General features: G+C 45.1%; 1 protein-coding gene across 15 annotated transcripts in view; it reads left to right on the top strand.

Moving 5' to 3' along the window:
- PSD3 (pleckstrin and Sec7 domain containing 3) overlaps positions 1-19,612 on the top strand; it is a 141,861-nt gene that overhangs the window by 45,815 nt on the left and 76,434 nt on the right. For 14 of the 15 annotated variants that reach the window (XM_068176215.1, XM_068176212.1, XM_068176218.1 and 11 more), the window contains 3 exons: positions 7,254-7,366; positions 10,196-10,254; positions 14,585-14,674. In XM_068176215.1, the coding sequence (XP_068032316.1) occupies positions 7,254-7,366; positions 10,196-10,254; positions 14,585-14,674 (262 nt within the window). Of the gene's footprint in view, positions 1-7,253; positions 7,367-10,195; positions 10,255-14,584; positions 14,675-18,552; positions 18,757-19,612 lie in introns of those variants that run through there. The other variant, XM_068176222.1, reaches the window with a different exon arrangement.

The following is a 19,612-nucleotide window of genomic DNA, read 5'->3' as shown; positions in this document are numbered from 1 at the left end:
GCTTTTGATACTGTCTCTCACAGGACCCTTCTGGAGAAAATGTCCAGCCCACAGCTGGATAAACACATCATGTGGTGGGTGAGCAGCTGGCTCACGGGTCAGGCAAAAAGGGCAACAGTGAATGGGGTGAATCAGACTGGTGTGACCTGTCACTAGTGGTGTTCCACAGGGCTCCATCCTTAACCCTGTGCTCTTCAACAGCTTCATAAATTACTTGGACACAGGACTTGAACATATAATAAGTAAGATTGATGATACTAAACTGGGAGGAGCCACTGACTCCCTCAAAGGAAGAGAGGTCCTGCAGGGAGGCTTTGATGAATGATAGGTCTGGGGAACTACCAACTGTGTGAAACTTAAAAAGGGCAAGTGCTGGATTCTGCACCTAGGATAGACTGGGAAATGAGCTGCTGGAGAGCAGTGCTGTGGAAAAGGACCCTTATGGAGGGCAAGTTGAATATGTGTGAGAAGTGCCCTGGCAGCCAGGAGGGCCAACTCTGTCTTGGGGTGCATCAGGCACAGCACCACCAGCCAGGCAAGAGAGGGGATTGTCCTGCTCTGCTCTGCACTGGAGCAGCCTCACCTCAAGTGCTGCGGCCAGTTCTGGTTCCTTCAATATAGGAAAGATACGAAGCTACCAGAAGGTATCCAAAAAAGGGCTACAAAGATGGTGAAGGGCCTGGAGGGGAAGCCATAGAAGTGGCTGAGGTTCTTTGGTTTGCTCAGCCTGAAGGAGACTGAAGTGAGACCTCATTGCAGTCTAAAGCTTTCTCACAAGTGGAAGAGAAGGGGCTCACACTGATTTCTTCTCTGTGGCGACCTGTGACAGGATGCAAGGGAATAGCTTCAAGTTGTGTCAGGGGATGCTTAGGCTGGACATCAGAGAGAGGTTCTGCACGCAGCAGGTGATTGGGCACTGGAACAGGCTCCCCAAGGAAGTGGTCGCAGCACTAAGCCTGACAGAGTTCAGGAAGTGTATGGACAGCACTCTCAAGCACATCGTGTGATTCTTAGGGGTGTTCTGTGCAGAGCCAGAAGTTGGACTTAATGATCCTTGTTGGGTGCCTTCCAGCTCAGTGTATTCTGTGTTCTCTGGTGGGCACAAACTAATCCCTGTGGCCCTTGGCTGTAGCATTGTCCTCTTAGAGTGAGGAAACTGCCTTGTTTATTTACCAAATAATTTTTTCATCAGTTTCCTCTCCAAGTTAGCTTCCAAGGGGGTAAATGTGCTACAGAGGAGGAGAAGGTGTAGGTCAGTGGTACCTGGGCAGGGAGTGTTGCTGGAAAGAGCTCAGACTGGGGTAGGAGACAGAAAGATGGCTGATTCTCAAAATGTGCCTTGGAAGCTGTTGTGGATTTAGGAACAGTATTCACCAATTTAATGTTCCCACTGAAACACTCCAAAACATGCACCACTTGCTTCCTTCCCCTCCCCCTCTCTATGGGGCATCTGGAGAGGAGAACTGGAGGCACAAAAGGCAAAAATCTAGGGTTGAGATAAGAACAATTTACTGGAAACAGTAAATAAAACAAGAAAATGAAGGGTAACAGCAACAATAATAATAACAGAGTGTACAATAGAGGTGAATCATTCACATGCAAGCAGTCACCATGTGGAAACCCTGACTGCTCCACCATGCTGTCTGCCCAGAAGGGATGCCTCCCCCTCACAAGCCGTACCTGAGGTTGTACAGAATAACATCAGGCTCCTAGGCATGCTTCTCCTGGCTACTGCAAAAATTAACTGTCCTGGCCAGAATCAGTAACGTTTTCCACCCCTTATGTTGTACCATCTATTTCATGTCCAGGTCCTACACCTCCCAGCTACATATATGTGTCTGTCTGTGTGTGTGTGTGTGTGTGTGTGTGTGTGTGTGTGTATCAACGCAAGCATGAGTATCATTTCCGTAGTCAGTGGCTGTCCTTTCAAGATGTCTGTTGAGTTTGTTTAGTCCATGACTGTGGGTTCTATCTGCTCTAGATGTTTTCCAGGGCAGGCAGGCTGCTTGCTTTCACCTGGCTGCAGTCTGCATGAGGAGCTCATGACTGGTATATCTGGAGCAGTCTATATTCATACTCCATAGTAGTTACAGTATACAGTCGCAGTGCCATTCAGCAAACAGTATGGTACAATTGAACATTACAGACCATTCTCACACAAAAATTGATCCCCTTGGGGTACACCTCATGTTTCCGTGTCCCCCTGCATTACCCATAAAGTGCTATCAGGTCCTTGAGCAAAACCAATCCCATGAATGGATTTGCCTTTGCAAAAAGGTGGGACCAGTCTTGACTGTGTTCCCTAACACATTTCTCTATGTCATACCACAGGGTCTCCATCCCCTGCTACAGTGCATAGTAATTTTGATTAAGCAGGACCAGCTTGATTGTAGAGCTTCTTGTATTTACTAATGAGATGGCCTTTGCTAAATGCAGATCTGCATGTTTGAAGGTTCCACCACCCATTGCTTTCAATGTAATTTTTAACAGTCCATTGTAGTGTTCAATTTTCTCAGAGGCTGGTGCATAATAGGTGATGTGTTATACCAACTCAATCCTGTGCTCTCTGGCCCATGTATTTGTGGAGCTCCTTTTAAAATGAGTCCCACTAGTCCAACTCAGTTCTTTCTGGGGTGCCATGCTGCTGCAGAAGTTGCAGCTCAAGGCCCAGGATGGTGTTTTGGGCCCTGGTGTGAGGCACGGGGTTAATTTCCAGACACCCAGTGGTTGTTTCCACCGTTGTAAGCACTTGTAGCGCTTGCCTTGGTGGGTTTGCAGCAGTGTGATGTAACCAATTTGCCAGGTTGCCCCATATCTGTGTTTCAACCATCACCCACCATACCAGAGAGGCCTTACCTGCTGGGCCTGCTCGATTGCAGTGCATGTTTCACAGTTATGGGTAAGTGAGAGGTATTGTCCATGGTTAAGTCTGCCCCTTGATCACAAGTCCACATGTATGTTGTGTCTATTCTCTGATGACCTGAGGCATCTTGAGCCCACTGAGCCAGAAATAATTTGCTCTTACATTGCCAGTACAGATTAACCCGAGCCACTTTAATCTTGGTGGCCTGATCCACCTCTCCATTGTTGCAATGTTCTTCAGCACTAACTCTTGGGCATATGTCCATCTCATGATGTTCTTCTTCAGACAACTTCTCTACCAGGGCAGCGATTTCATCAGCCCAAATGGGTTTCCATCTGGACTGCCAACTGGCCTTTTTCTGTCAGTCCTGTCACTCCAACACAGCATTTGCCACTATCCACGAGTCAGTGTAGAGGTAGATTGCTGGCCATTTCTGTTGTTCAGTGATACCTAAAGCCAGCTGGATGGCTTTCAGCTCTGCAACCTGACTTGATCCACCTTCTCCTTCAATAGCTTCTATGACTTGTCATAAAGGGCTGTCTGGCTGCTTTCTGGTTTTGTTTTGTCCCTGTGATACAAAAGGAACTGTCAATAAAGAGATTGTATTCCTTTTAATTTGTAGGTAGCTGATTTTATGGTGGGGCCTCCTCAGCAGTGTATCATCTTCTCCTCCTCTGATGATGGTGGTAGTCTGAAATTTTCATCTTCAGGCCAATTAGTGATGACTTCCAATATCCCTGGGTGATTGGGGTTTCCTATTCAAGCTTACTGTGGGCTCAGAGTAATCCAGTTACTCCACAGTGGCATGATGTGTTGCAGGGACTTTCTCATTGAATATCCAGCCCAGTGCTAGCAGCTGGGGCACCAGGAGGAGCTGTGCTTCGGTGCCAGTCACTTCTGAGGCAGCTCCAATCCCTTCATAAGTTGCCAGTGCCTCTCCTTCAGTGGGGGTGTAGCTGGTCTCAGATCCTTTGTATGTTGGAACATTTGTATTCCCAACCCCAGAACACCAGGGGTCGTTGTCCAATCTCCACATGTACCCTTTTGCTAGTGACTTCAGGAAGGACCATTCTTCTTGGCTGCACTGTGGAGCATATTTTTTACATCTTGTAGTGTCCTGACTGGTTACTGCAATCTCCTGTTTAATTTGTTCAAAATCTTATTATTGTTCAGGACCCTACTTGAAATCGTTCTTCTTTGGTATCACTTGATAGAGAGGTTTTAAAATCTGTCTGTAATCTGAAATATGCATCCTTCAAAATCCCACTGTGCCTAGGAAAACTTGTGTTTCCTTCTTGATGGTTGGAAGGGACATAGCTGCTGTTCTAGTGACCATGTCCATTGGAATCTGGTGACATCCATCTTGCTATTTAAATCCTAAAAAAATGGAGTTTTCTGGGCAGGTCCCTTGATCTTACTTCAGTGTGTGGCAAAACCAGCCTTCAGGCGGATTTGGATTGTCTTCTCCCCTTTCTCAAAATTCCTGCTGTGTTGCCCTGCATGATCATGTTGTCATATTGCATCATATTGCAAGTATTCCAGGACCTCACCCTTCTCCTCACTTTCTTTTCCAGTGCAGTCTGGATTAGTCCAGGATAAATAATGGGGTTCTGTTTCCACCCCTGGTGAAGTCAGTTCCAGGTGTATGTCACACCCCTCCAGTTAAAAAATTGAGGCCTGCACCCTGCTGCTAAAGGAATGGAGAACAGCATATTAGCAATGTTGATGGTGGCACCGCATCACTGCTTTGGACTCCAGCTCATACTGAAGTCCCAGCATGTTGGGCATATTGGGCACAGTGGCACTAAGTGGTGGTGTGACTTCATTCAGGCCATGAAAATCTATCGGGCCCTGGGCTCACACACTGAGCGTATAGGACTGTTAAAAGGTTAACAAGTCTTTCTGACCACTCCCTGGATCTCCAGTTCATGGATCATCTCCTGGTTGGGGGTCACAGTGTCCCAGGTGGTGCAGTATTGTTGATGATGCAGTAGTGATGTGGTAGCGATTGTACCTGTTGTTCTTCGACCCTCAGCAGTCCCTGAACAGAGGGGTCCTCTCAGACACCGGGCAAGGTGTTCAGCTGTCTCGTTTCCTCTGTCTCCACAGCAGCTACTCCAAAAATCCTAATAATGTATTTTTGGGTCCTTGAATACACTTTTTTGGGGTAACCTATGCTAAGGATGCATAGGGCCTCTGGGCCAGTAGGATGCTTCTCCCATTCATTTCAAGTCATGCTCTCTCCACCTTCCAGTGCTGTCAGCTGTTGGGATCCCCTTGGCGCTGAGAAAGAGATGGATTGTGTCCCCACATATCTTGATGGCATCAGGGTACATCATGTGCCGGTGTGAACTAAAGCCTTACACTCTGGTGTGTCTGATGTGCCAGAGCACTGGAGCCACACAGTCCAGTAGATCTGATTGGCCCTTGCTGTTGTGCGCACTCAGAGCTCATCTGAGTGGCCCAGCTAGAAGGGCACAACAAGCGGCAGAGGGCTCTCCTGTGTGCTCCCGCAGGGTTCTGGGAGAGCCTCCGGAGGAGTGGTGGACAGCGATCACTGAAGCAAGGAGGCTGACTCTCCTCAGGGGTTTATAGTCCAGAAGTTTATTGGCGGCTCTTATGAGCCCAACTGCTTCCAAGGAAAACCAACCGAGAGCCTCGGCAGGGCCTCAGCAGCAACCTATAAATGGGGGTGTGGAAAGGGGAAGGGATTATCTAACAACCAATGGGGAAAGCTTGGGGAGTGACTCTTGGGATGAAAGACAGGAACAATAACATATCAGAGGAAGTTAGAGGAGGGGCCCCTGGCCCTCGCCCAATCACTCAACGCCCTTGATGGAAGCTTCCAGATTATTAGGATGGGGCATCGGGTGACGGACAAGGCACCAGAGAGGGGACAAGGGAATGACTCAGCTCTTCTGCTGAGCCAAGGGGCAGACCTAAGAGGGATTGACAAGGGTAATACCATTAGGATAAAGAGGGGGTACAGGAGTGAGCCATTTGTCAAACTCAACTATACAGAACATGATAACCAAAATACATAAAACACAATACAGCAGGCCCTTTCTTCTACCTGGCTGGGGCCTCTGTAGTTCTAGTAATAGTACATGTTGTTCACTTCTTGTAAATATGACCTGGAGGTCCCTTCAAGAGGATCAGAAGTAACATCAGCCCTTATATTAAAAATGAACTTTGGCCAGAACCAGGAAAGGAACACAAAGTAGGAAGGTCAGAAACCCTGTCAAGATTCACTGGATTATTTGAAATACATTACATGTGAAATTAAGGTATTACCATGCAGATCACACTCTGTGTGGGTGTGAGATTGTTGAAAGTACAGCCTGTCTCTGACCTTATATCAGAGAGAAAAAAAATTAAAGTTTGTGCATCAAGACTAGATAGATATGAATATTCCAGCAATATATTCCATTCCTCTCAGATTTGGTGTTAGTTTCCGTCTAATGGGATATTTAAAAATTGCCTGTTAGTCATTCTGTATGTCTTCTTACTTCAGAAACAGAAGTTTTGTGTTTTCAGTATTTTCTTAGAAGCATCCTGATAAATGAATGTACGAGGTCATCTTTGGCTGTGAGATGCGTTTTTCTATGCGTGAAGAACAGCAGTGTGGTTAAGAGGAGGTGTGGTCAAGTAGAATAGAAGTGAAAGATGTGTGTCCTCCCCACCTTTCTGCACAGACTTGATGTCTGTATCCAGTGAGTGTGCCCACATGTGCACCAGCCCTGCACCCTGGGCTCTCATGAGCAAGAACCTCAGGAGGGCCTCCTCCTCTTGTTGAAGCTCAGTGGAAGATGTTGCAAGTCTTCTGCCCTTTTGCTCAGATATTTTCTGCAGGTCCAAGTAGTCACACTCCTCCCCGGCTGATGTGGTCCTGGCCATTCGAAAAAATGACCACACATTTGGTGTTAGCTGTGAGTGCTGTGCGCTTATTTGACTTCACCACTGGAGTAGCTTCTCTGATTTGGAGATCAGTACTAATGAGTGAAGTTAAAAGGTGCAGGGGTGGCGGGCAATTAGAAGAGAATAGGGAACATCCTGGATATCTTATAATGCATAAAAAACACATGTTCCAATCCCTTGCCCATAGAAAAAAAATTAAAAGAACAGCTCTTTCAAATAGGAATTACTTATTATTTTGTATATTCGGTGGCTGAGACCAATGGTAATTTAAATCTTCTTTCAATTACTAAAATGTTGGAGTTAACTACACGAAGAATGATAGCCCAATTTCCTAGAAAGGCTCCTTGGAACTGAATGTGTGTTCATGTACTTCTTGCTGTGATGCTTGCTTCTTGCTTTGCTCTGTATACTGTGTGAAGCAAAAAGAGATTTATTACCTTAATTTCACTTTTTTTTTCCACTGCTCTTTTAGGAGTTTCTTTAAAGCCTTTTCACTTATTGGAGAAACTCAGGAGCGAGAGAGAGTTTTAATCCACTTCTCCAGCAGATACTACCAGTGCAACCCAAATGCCATTTCTTCTCAAGGTAACTTTGTTTCTGATACTGAGGTCTTTGCTTGTTGCTGTCTTCCTTTATTCTCACTTTCAATAGCACACATATGGTGTATGCCTGGAAAATGAAGCTGTCTAGTTGCTGTACCACTTTAAAGAATGACTCTGGTAAGCATCAAAACTCTCAGCATGAAAGGTGTTCAATATAAATAGGTCCTCAGTATAAATCCTCAACTGTGGCACCTCCAGATTTGTCTTCAGTTGTAGTTTCTGGTCTTGCTGGCTTTGGTGTGTGGATGCTTGTACTCCAGCGGCACTCATATGGACAGGAGTAGGTTACATGTCAGGTGAAAGAGAGGCTGTTCGCTTTCCGTGCTCCATTCAGCGCTTGTATCTGCATACACTGGCATCAGGCATGCCAGTTCTTGCCAGTTGTGGGGGTGAATTTTGCGTGCTGTATGCAGACCCTGGCATGGTTTCATCTCGACTAGCTGACATCAGTCAGAGTGCTCCCCCTTGCCAATGTTTTCAGTCAGTTTGGAAATAAATGATGGAAACAAATAAGCAAATAGATCAAACCTGAGAAAACTGGGATTGCAGAAGAGGACAAACTGTCTGTTGGCGTAACTGCTGTGTTCAGACAGACATGCTGGCAGAGCCTTGTGGCCCTGTGATTGTAGCACATGCTGATCACACACTGAAGGAGGAGGCTGAAAAAGAAGACAGTCATCGGTTTAGCTGTACGTTTAGTTTCAAATGTGAGAAAGAGCTGCTACACTTGGAGGTACCACTGCACCCTATTACCCCTTGCTTTGTGACCTACCCCTGTTGCAGTGAGATAATGTTTGGGCACTTCGCACCTCTTCACCTTTACTGGCTGTCATGCAGGGGAGGGAAAGAGTTGGGAGTAAGACAGGATCTGCTTCTGTGCTGTGTCTGTACACTGCCTATTGCCTTTCTTATTTCAAGATACTGTAGGCAGTCAGGTAGAACGAGTGCGTCATGTCCAGAGTGAAATAATGACTTGCCTGATGATGTGGCTGCCTTACTCTAGTCAAGACTGCAAGAGGGATATTGTGACTTCGGACACTGAGTAAGCATTTGAATCCTTCACACTTAACCGAGGATCTAAGTACTATGCTCAGTTTGGGCACCACAATATAAGAAAGATACAAACCTATCAGAGAGTATCCTGAAAAAGGATATGAAGATGCAGAAGGGTCTAGAGGGGAAGCCAAACGTGGAGCAGTGAGATCACATAGTTTGCAGAGCCTGAAGAATAGGAGACTGAGGGGAGACTTTGTTGCAGTCTACAGCTGCTTCAGGAGGGGAGCAGGAGGGGCAGGCACTGATCTCTGTGGTTACAGTGACAGGAGCTGAGGGAATGCCTTAAAGTTGTGTCAGCAGAGGTTTAGGTTGGACATCAGAGAGAGGTTCTTCTCCCAGTGGGTGGTTGGGCACTGTAATAGTCTCCCCAGAAAAGTGATCACAGCACCAGCCTGACAAAAATCAAGAAGTGTTTGGACAATGCTCTCAAGCACATGGTGTGATTTGTAGGGATGTTTTGTGCAGACCCACAAGTTGAACTCCATTATCCTTGTAGGGTGCCTTCTAAACTTGCTTGGAAGGGTTATTCAAAAAGGGCTTAAAGTACTACTACTACTACTTTTTATTCAAAAAGGGTTTAAAGTACTACTAATACTTTTTTCCTGAGTTGGGCACAAAGAAGAACTTGACAAAAGTTCACAGAATGTTCACAACCAAACTTTCCTAGCAAACCCTAGAAAATCAGGAATTTAAAACATTCAATCAAAATAAAGCATTTCACAGAGCATTGACTTAGCAATTGGATGACTTTATTCATCCAATCTTAATTACTCATTCCATTTCAGAAAACAGAAATTAGGAATAGAAAAGAGGAAAAAGAGATGAAAGAGCAAAAAAACAAGATACAGCTACTACCCTGGATCCTAGTGTGGCTTCAGGTATCCAAAGACAATAGGGACACAACCACACGTCCTGGAGTCTGCGCTGGCTTCCTGTGGCAAGCAACCCCTGGAAGTGCTTCCAGTCATCTGGCCACCCCAGGGCTTGACTGGGGCTCCAGGGCAGAGTGTGGGGCATTGCTTTCAGTGTGCCAGTGATAGGTGGCAGTTCTGAACTAGAGGCTCCAGAGAGTGGGGTGTGGAGCAGTGCACCATCCCATTTTCTGCAGAGCTGCTCCCTCTACACATACATTCCAGTTGTTTTGAGCCAGTAATCTTTTTTTCAGTCTCTCAGTCCTCCAACTCGATTCTGTGGTTCTATGAATCTGGCTTATTGCTGAGGGCCTTGGCCGCAGGACCAGCTTAGAAACCCCTGAAGTACTCTCTACCCAACAGCCAAGGCAGTATAAGTAACTGACTGTACTTCTCCAAAATTAGGTCTAATTGAGCTCTGAATGAGGAGTAAGCCAGAGGGGGAGAAAAACAGGATACCCTGCTGCACCCATGCCTCTACACATGAACTAGTGTATTTTACTTTTCCCTTTCTGCACTAAAGTAAATGAAGAAGAAGGTGTTGATTCAGACTGTAATATTGCTATTTGCAAGCTAAGAGTGATAGCGTGATTTCCTGTCTTCCTTGCCTCATCCATGGGTGCTGCAAGACAGTTTTGACAGTTACTAAAAGATGAAAGAAAGACTGTTATGGTTTGGCAGCTGTGTGATGACCTCATTGTTCATTTATTTAATTATGTATATTTCTTGCTAAAACAGATTCTTATGAAGGGAACAGACTCAATTAGTCTATGAGTCTCAATTTCAGCTTCTTAAAGGTCCAGATGTGGTTTTGCATGTGACTCTGGTTATTTCTCTTTCTGCAGATGGAGTTCACTGTCTCACATGTGCCATGATGCTGCTGAACACAGACCTCCATGGCCATGTGAGTATGCACAGCTTTGTGTAGACCGCTCCTATCCATGCCATGCTGGATAGTATTGTGGCAGTCCCTGCACTGTTGGCCTTTTTCTGAAGCTCCTGCAGACAGCAAACAGTGAGAAGGCTGTACTCCCAGGCTGTTGTCTTGGGCAGGCCTTTCTGGCATGCCTTGATTAGCCATGTGTAAGCTGGCATTTTGCCTGGCGTTGCCATAATGTCTGAGCATATTCCCTGACCTCAGGGCCATCTTTCTGGCGTGCTTACCGTCCTTCCTGCAGTAGGCTCTGACTGGGAAGCTGGGATTGGCTTCCCCTTCGCAATATGTACAAACATATGGGAAGGGAGAATATAGATGGGAGGTGAAGAAGTTTCGAGGTGGTGACAAAGCGAAAGTGATGTTTGTGGGCATTCAGTTGCAGGGGGCACGTCTGGTGGAAGCAGAGTTTTGCACAGACAAATGATGGGTTTACTCAGAGCCAAGAGAATGGAGAGGGGATGTGTGCATGCTGAGTGAGAACCCTGTGTTCCTGTACTGCACACCTCTCCCCATTGCCTGCCTGGGTGAAATAGTATTCTGGTTTGAGTCAGTCCTCTTAGTCACTCTGCTGCAGGGTGCCAGCAGCCTTAGGATGGGTATTTCAGCACCCATGGTGCAATACACCTGCTATACAAGGTATTCCCATGCTGATGGGAGGCTTCTTCTGCCCTGGAGTTAGGATGAAGTGTGTAAAAACACAGGGAGCATGGCAATATAGTATGAAAAAGCAGTGGCTTCCGCCACATGGCTGTGGGACTTCTATCTGGCCCTTCACTGCACTTGCAAGGGCTCTCCCAGGAGGGTGTCTGTTGGGAACGCTTACACATCAAGGGTGTTGGATTGGGCAGCAGGACATGGAGGCATCCTGGGTCTGTCTCAAAGGGCTGCTTAGCCCCTGTGGGGTGCAGGTAATAAAACCAAAACTTGAATGTTCACAATGAGTTCTGAGACCCACCTCCCATTAATTGAATGACTTTGTCTGAAGGTTGTGGAAGCAAGAGGTGCTAGGGAGTTGTGAAGAATTTTTTTCTCTGAAGGCTTAGCCTTCCCTACTGAAGGGTGTGCAAGTCATGTGTGACAGGACTGGACGTGGGGCGTACAGGAATGTGCCGCAGTTTGTCTCTTAGCACACTTGGCTTCTCTTGAGGACACCTGAGTCTTTCTGCACAGGTATCCCACTCCCCAGAGTGGTGAGCAGCCTGGGGCTCCTGCTTTACAGTCTGTCTCGCTTCACAGTCCAGGGAGGGAGACCAAATAATGGTCACACATTAGCCTGACAGCAGTTCCCATTGCTCCCTGTGATGCTTTAGTGGGCTGTACTGTCTTCAGTAGGTACTGGAATAAATGATTTGGCTCTGACCCATCATTGCTGCTGCTGCTGACTCTGGTTGTTGCAGTGTGTAACTCTGGAGACTTATCCCACTGGAAATTGGCAGTGTGTTGTTACGTATATGCAGCTGCAGTATTTGCCAGACTCCTACTTGTATTATGTCCCTGGGTGTGTCATCATGTTCCCTCAAACCTTTCTGATTTCCTCTAAATTTGGTCTTCCTCTTATTCCTTTGCATTTTTCCACATAGGTGGTAAGTTTGGCATTTTTGACTTGGAATGCAGCTCTTGCAGATATGCCTAATTGCCTGTTTCCTAACAAAGATAACGCTTTGCCCCATCCTTACCAGGATTCTGCTAGAGCAGGAAGCAAATGAGTCACAGGGCTCGTCTATACACTGAGCTCTATTTGTTAGTGACATACTGATCATAAGCACAGACATTTCTAATTGACAATCAGCTCCACTGCTTGTAGGGCTGTAATGCAGCTGCTCTGCCTTCAGTTCACACTTGACTTTAACTCTTGTACAAAAACTCTTACTTAATCCCCTTTATATTCTCTGTCTTGCCACACTTCTATTTGTAAGTAAACAGTTTCTGCGAGGTGTGTCTTGGAAATGCACGCTTGCTTCTCTGCACAGAGGTCATCACCCACATTGGTGCTAAAGAGTTTTGAGGTATCTCTAGATGTCTTGGTCTGAAAAGACAGGAGTCCGTGAAGGAAGGCTAGAGTCTCTTGTGAAATGGAAAAGGTAAACCCCCCTCCCTCTGAATTACCACAATTTCAAAATAAAAAGGCTCTCAGGCAAAGATATGGGAATGGGAATAACAGTTCTTTACTAGGAAAAAAAAGCTAAATAAAGAAAAATGTAATTAGTACAAACAAAACTACTGATAGAGTCAGAAGCCTGACACCCTGAGGAGTCAGGGTGTTGGTGATACTCCAATTAAGTGGTGGCTGCTCGTCCTGGAGTGGCAGATGAAATGCTGCTGAAGCGGTGGTCCTGTAGAAGGGTGTAGTTATCTCTGAAGGTCTGGTGATAGAGTAGATGGGCCTGGTCTTCCTCTGGGAATCCAGCAGAGAAGAAGCTGCTTCTTTGGGAATCCAGTGAAGAGGCTGAGTTCATGTCTCAAAAAATGCTGATTTTATGCAGGTAGGGATGCTCGGCTCCTCCCTCTGGGTGGAGCATCTCACAATGGGATGATGCAACCCCATCAGTCACGCAGTGAGTCATTCAATGGCCCATTAACAGAAGATATCTCCCTGGAGGGAGACATTGTTCTTGGACGAGATAAGAAAGCTGCCCACCTCCAAAAGATGGCAAATAGAATATATGCTTATCTTACAAGCCAGGACACTAGACCACCAGGCATATCTTCTGGAACCTCTGTGGGACTGTATGGAGATGTAAGCTTTGGTCCTACAGCAAAACAGCCATTTGTCTGCAATGCCACATTGCTGTTGGCTTTGGTCAGCAAGGGAAAGCTGCCAACTGCTGCTTGGAGGAAATAAATAGAAGTAGGCTGAAGTTGCAGAAAGAAAGGAAAGCACTTGTAAGTCAACTAGATTAGCTCCAGCCTGAACCTGAAGACTGAAGTTATAAGCTGTGTTCTATAAGCTTTACAGCCATAGAGCCAGGGTTACAGGCCATCTGTGTTGTCAGGAGCCATCCTGTTGTGGGAAGCCATGAATTATTCCAGGGTTACTGCTTGCCTTCTTTCTGTGGGTTTGTGCTGGCTGCAGGCTATGGGCTGTTCCTTATTGGCAGGGTGAGGCTGATGGCCAAGATTTGGTGGTTTTCCTGATTATACATTATGGAAGGGAAATAGAGAATATGCACTTTAAATTGTCATGTAACTCATAACATCGAATGGCCTGTATTACCAACTGGTGCCCTTCTTTGGGCTCCAGTCCTGTGTTAATTTGGGCTCCTACTCCTAGCTGAGGACAAAGCTCACAGAGAGCTCTTCTGCTGTATTTCTACAGACAAAACATGCCCTGACAGTGGAAAAGTCTTCACTTCATCTTCTGACTGATAGTGGTGCTATCATCAAAGATACCATGACTGTCACAGAATCCTATTTTCCCCTCTGTCTATACCGCGTTTCACAGCTCATCTCAGGTTTCTTTCCTTTTCTCAGATGTCTTTGGTGTCCTTTTTCATCAATGCAGTGTTATAATTGTTGCCTACTCACAAGGCTCCCCGCATGCTAAGCAGGGGCCTTCTAGCTCCTGGGGACTGAGTACAGACACTTTCTCTGAGGAGTGATGGAGGCAGAGATTCAAGAGTAGTTTAGGGCAGCCTCAAACTTCTGGTTATACTTTGGCTCTTACACAAACATGTAGGAACAGCAAAACTGTTCTTTCTGTTTGTGGCTTATTTGGGCAACTTTCAGTCTGAGACTTAGACAGGAAGAGAGAAAAGAGAGCGAGCCTATAGAAATGTCAAAGCAGCCTCAGCCTGTGAATTAGAAAAAGTAATGGCCACGTCTGGGCATTGCACTCCACCTCAGGGCAGTTGCCACTGAAAGGGGGCATTTGAAATTGTAAGAGAAGGGTGTAGAAAGGGCCTCAGTCACGTGTTTCCCAGTGCCCCACAGCAGATTTAAGTAGAGCTTTTCCATCAGAGACTTTTCCATCAGAGAGAGCTTCTGAAGACATGGGGATATAAGGCACCATACAAATACCAGAGATCTTCATCATTGTCCTCTTCATTACCCCCAGTATTAAGCTGGGGTTTTTTGGGGGGATGTATGTGGGCATTTGGGTACAAAAGTACTTTCCCTTTTCTAGCTATATGCATACAAGGATGCTCATCTGTGAGTAATCTCTTGAATGCGTTCTTAGTGTTGCCTGCCTTAGGTTTAAGGGAGAGCAGGAAGATGCATTTAATCTGATGTTGCTTGTTCCTGTCATTATGGAAAGCAGCAGGAATATGATGTTGTGTTTCTCTGACACTCCTTTCAGAACATTGGGAAAAAGATGACCTGCCAGGAGTTCGTTGCTAACCTCCAGGGGATGAACGATGGCAAAGACTTCCCGAGAGGGCTCTTGAAGGTAAGGAATTAACTGCAGAACATGGGTTTCATTTCTACTGAAAGATGGTTCAAAACAAAACCCATCTTGCATTTTCTGAATCCTAATTGTCAAACATGACAAGTGATGGGCACGTTTCTCCTCCCAGAACATACATAATATATATATAATGTTTATTCTTTTGTTTTCCCTCTTGCCTTCACTTCACAGTGAAGAAGACTCTCTGCAGCACAGAGGGGTGAAACTGAGCTGCGGCAGGTCTCGCCCCAGAGTTGTGTGCTTTGTAAACTCCTGTGGTTATGCCAACCCAGAGTGCTGTCTCCTGATTACAACAGACAGAAGCAGCCAGTTGGCTCTGAATGCGAATACATTAAAGGCTAAGCCTGATCTCTGTGTACAATCTGGAAGGTGTGTGTGTTTTTTCATCAAAGGTGCTTTGGGGTGTTCACATTAGAGCCGGAGATGTAATTTCAGATTATAATGTTCTATCTGGCACAGGCTGCGTTGCTTCAGCTTTTGTTCATTAAGTTTGTGCCAGGACTTAAATCTGAAGAATGGGGGAAGAGGCTGAGCAGGACAAACCTTGTTTTATTGTCAGTAATAATGAGAATGTTTCGCTTCTTTTTTGTCTGATTGCTAGCATGAAACAGCACTGTGTTTAAATGAAGACAGGTGTGCATACACTGGAGTTCATAATTTTTTTATTTTTTTGTAATGGAAATAAAAATAAGAGGCTGCCACATCTGAGAGCTGACCCAATGCCTGTTGAAGCGAACCAAATGAGTTACTATCTCTTGTGTGAGTTTTGTGTCATGATCATTGTGAAATACAGATATACCTGCATAGTTGAAAGGAGCGGAGTTTGTCTTTTAGTACTGGCAATTTCTTCATCATCTTCATCTTCTTCAGGGAGATTTTTGTTGGCCCCTCCTCCTTCAGTTCTTACTAAGCAATATTACATTTTAGATTTAATGTCTTTAATTTTTGAATCTGTATATCTGTCAGCAGCTACACTTAAATTACTTTTTCCCCCAAGGAATCTCATTTCTCCATTTGCCATAGAAGGATGTGTTGAGATTAATTTGCAGGCTAATTACAGCCCTTACTGAATAAATAGATCTCCAGACTATTTTAAATAACCTGTTTAAATAACCTGAGTGTACTGACAAGAGACTTCTAATGGTGCTCACCTGCTGTTTGTTTTCCTGCTGACAGAATTATGCAATTGGGGTTGTACCTTCGTGTTTAGTGCTCACCTGCTAATGCTAGGGATGTCTGACTCTTCACCCAAAGCAAATACCAGGGCTCAGGATTTTTTGGATGTAGACGGACGGAAGAAGTTTGGAGTTGTTGTCCCATGTTGCTTCAGGCTTTCTGCCCTTTTCTGTGTGCTGCCTTGATGTTTTGGGGATAGAGTTGGCACCCAAGAAGATTTGATAAACTGATCCTTGTTTTTTATTAGTGAAGGGAAGCGGAGTGAGTATCAGTAATTGTGCTACTGTGTTCACAGCAGCCATGCTGCCACTAAATGTGCGATTAGAAAGAATTAGTGGAAATAAATTTTTGCATTAGTCTCAATAAATTAAATTCACATCACCTCTTCAGCACAGCACCAAATTGCATGTGGCTTGTTGCTGCATTAGCTGTGTAGCCACTGAGCATGGGTGAGGTTGCAAACCTTCTCCCTGCATCCTTGCCCAGCTGCCTGGGAGAGGAAGAGTGGTTTCCACAGGGTGGCAGTGTGTCCCTGTGGGAGTGAGGTCCTGAGCACCCATTGGTGACTAATGTAGACCTGTGGTGAAGCAAGTGGGTTTTTCTGCCTCTGCAGTCTCTCCGTGTTCTCCTTGTGGCCCTGCTGCACCCTTATATGAGGCTCTGGAACTCTGCTGAGCCCCAGAGCAAACCTGAGCAGTGGTGGAGAGGAAGGAAGGCTGTGGAGAGCTGAGTGTTCATCCAGGGCTTGTGAAGCTCTGTGCAGCATTTATTGTGGATCCAGTTCCCAGAGTCAGGGGTGCAAAGGCAAATGCTTGTGCTATCCAGGACAGTTGGTTGACAGGCATCAGTCAGACGTTGCCTTCAGTCAATCCCTTCACCCTGAGTGTGGAGTGTGTCTCTGAGTGTTTTGTCTGGATAGGAAAATAGCACATTAAGGGCCAGATATTAACGTGTGAGGAGGGACACACTTTTGTGTGATCATCCTCAGAAAACTTGGGACATTGGATCAATCACATCCATAGGAGAGCTATCTCTATGTTTTATTAAGTTTTTTTCCAACAATGAGAACACTTTAGGTACAAATCACAAGGCCTTCATGACCTGATTCTCTGTGTGTCACTAGTTGTACCTTGAGAACAAATTATTTCACTCTGGTTTGAAAGTAGAAATGAGAAATGCTAATGTGATCTTACTCACCTTGTGTCTTGTTGTCTGTTCATTTAACATGGAAAAACATTTTGCTTTTGTACACCTGTCTACGCAAAGATTCATTGCCTTTTTCCTCACTCCTTTAGTCAGATCCGAGATTGCTTTTACAGTTGGGACTCATAAAGACAAATATACCAAACTGTGATTAAAAGTGCACTTCTCCTCATGGGGTCTACTTGTAATATTCATGTATTCATCACACATATATATGTAGAAAGGGAAGCCATGGCTAGGATCTCCCTCCTTGGAAAGAAAACAAAATCAGTCTGACATTTTGGCAGCGTCAAGAACCTCATGATGACAGTGTAGGAGTGGTTTATTTCTCACATGCTCACACCAGCTTTAATCTTCTGTAGTGATACCATCTTCACAATTATATGCTAGGGAATTGTACTGTGTAATTGCAGCCTTCTTCAGAGCTGGGCTTCACAAGATTTTCTGGAATGAGGAGGAGATTGGCTTGGAAAGAGCCTAATTTTGGCTGTACATTCTTTCTTCAATGCATGAGGGCAGTGTGGTCCCCACAAATAAAGTGCTGCTATGGTGCTGGCCACAATGTTTTCCTCTTGTCATCTTGAGACAAGGTGTGTGGAAATCCACTCCAGGAAGGTAGCATTAACAAGGTCTCTCATATGTAAAGAGAGAAGATGTCTTCTGTGGTCTTCAGAGAGCCTGCAAGAAGGCATCACTGAGGAAATGGATCTCTGCTTTTGTTAGGCAGTGTTGTGGGAGGAGTACTCTGTTGTTAGGCTGTGTGTAAAGTACCACCTGTCCTGTGTAAGTAAATGTCCTCTGCATTTACAGTGTCCAACACACTTCATTCATGGAATCACAGGCATCACCCAAACTCTGACATGGGCTGACTGGTGGTGGTGCTGCCTCATGACATGAAGTAGGGAAATGGCTGCGTGTCTTTTGGTAGGAGGTGGTAGCTCTTCCCTGACCTATTGTACCATCTGGGAACCTCCATCATGCTGAGGTACCTGGGATGCACTTGGCTAGACTCATCCTTTCAGGGGCTGCTGATGGAGGTAAGATGCCAATCCTGCATAAAAGATCTGCTTTTTCTCAAAGGCTGTTTTTTGGGTAGGCCTTATCTCCTGCAGAAGCACTGTAATGAAGTGACCAAATTAACTTGGAGTTGCTGGTGCTGAACTCTTCTGAAGAACCCACCATCCTCCTTAATTTCCTAAATGATCTGAATTCTTGATTAGGATTCCTGGGATATACAATTTTCTATAGAAGCTGCAAAGTAGTCAGTTCTACTGCACTTTAATTTCTACTGCACTTTTTTCTACTTTTGTCAGTTCCCTGCACTTTAATTGTGGGGTGTTTTTGCCACTGTCTTTCTGACTCCTCTCGCTCTCCCTCTCTTTTTTTTTTTTTTTTTAATTCCCTTTGAAAGCCCTCCAAAGCAAATACTCAATTTAAAGAGAATTACTGGCATCTTACTTCATCCATTCCAGTCATTTCAGGTATTTTACAGAGAGAATGAGCATCAGGTGGCTAATTTCTCCCTACATAGCCTCAGCTCCCCTTTACAGAGAGGAACTCACACTAATTGGACGGTTGTGTGTACCCTAATTTCTTTCATCAGCAGTCTTTGTACTTCATCCATTTTGTGGCTTTTTGGCAAGAAATTTCCACCTTTGAGGGAAGCCTGATGAAGTTGAGGAAATGAGAGCATGTGACAGCATGGCAGAATGACCCCAGGAGGATCACATTGACTGCTGTAACACCCTGCAGCAGCAGGCAGAGGAAGGAGAGGACCAAGTATCTTTGCTTCACTGAATAAGACAGAGCTCTGCCTCCTTGTTTCTTCCCCAAAATAAAGTTTTTTCTCATAAACATACTTCTGTTGGAAATAGTATTTTTGGGCCATTTCTTACCTGTATGAAATAGAAGATTGGTTACGGAAGGCCCCTTTCAACTGCTAGGAGACAGCAGAGTCTAATCTGGCAGTATGAAAGTCAGGGAACGCAGGATGAAATTGTTAGTCCTTGTCTTAAACAGTTGTTTGTGAAAGCATACTTTGCTTTCAGAGGAGCCACAGATCTATAGGAAACTGTAGGTGACTGTAGGGAACACCTGGCTTGTCTTCACTCTTCTCCATCCTTGCTGAGAACCTTCCTGCCATCATAACCTTTGTTTCCTTCAGCTTGGGGTTTTTTGGGTGTTGTCATTTGTCCTATTCAGGAGCAAAAACCATTTAAAGCATGCCTGTGCAGAACGGAGAATTGGACCAGGTTATGATGTGTGTGTGTATTGCTTTTGTCCCTTGAATTACAGCGATTCCTGACACTTTCCTGCCTTGTTGAAATGCAAATATAGTTTCTTTTTGCATTTCAGGAACTTACCTCAGTGCATATAAAAGAAAAATCTATAATCTATATATTTTTTCTCAAGTCAAACCCAGATACTGAGTTGAAGAAAGCCTTATAATAGCAAAAGCCTAATACCAGCTGTCTCTGAGCAGGAAAAGCAGAACTTTGAACAAGGCTTAAAACAAAAATTTTTTAAGGTGATCCAAGAATT

The sequence above is a fragment of the Anomalospiza imberbis genome, chromosome Z (assembly GCF_031753505.1).
Source record: "Anomalospiza imberbis isolate Cuckoo-Finch-1a 21T00152 chromosome Z, ASM3175350v1, whole genome shotgun sequence".
Lineage (NCBI taxonomy): Eukaryota > Metazoa > Chordata > Aves > Passeriformes > Viduidae > Anomalospiza > Anomalospiza imberbis.
Note: the sequence above shows the minus strand (reverse complement) of the source record. Positions and strands in the feature narration are given on the sequence as shown.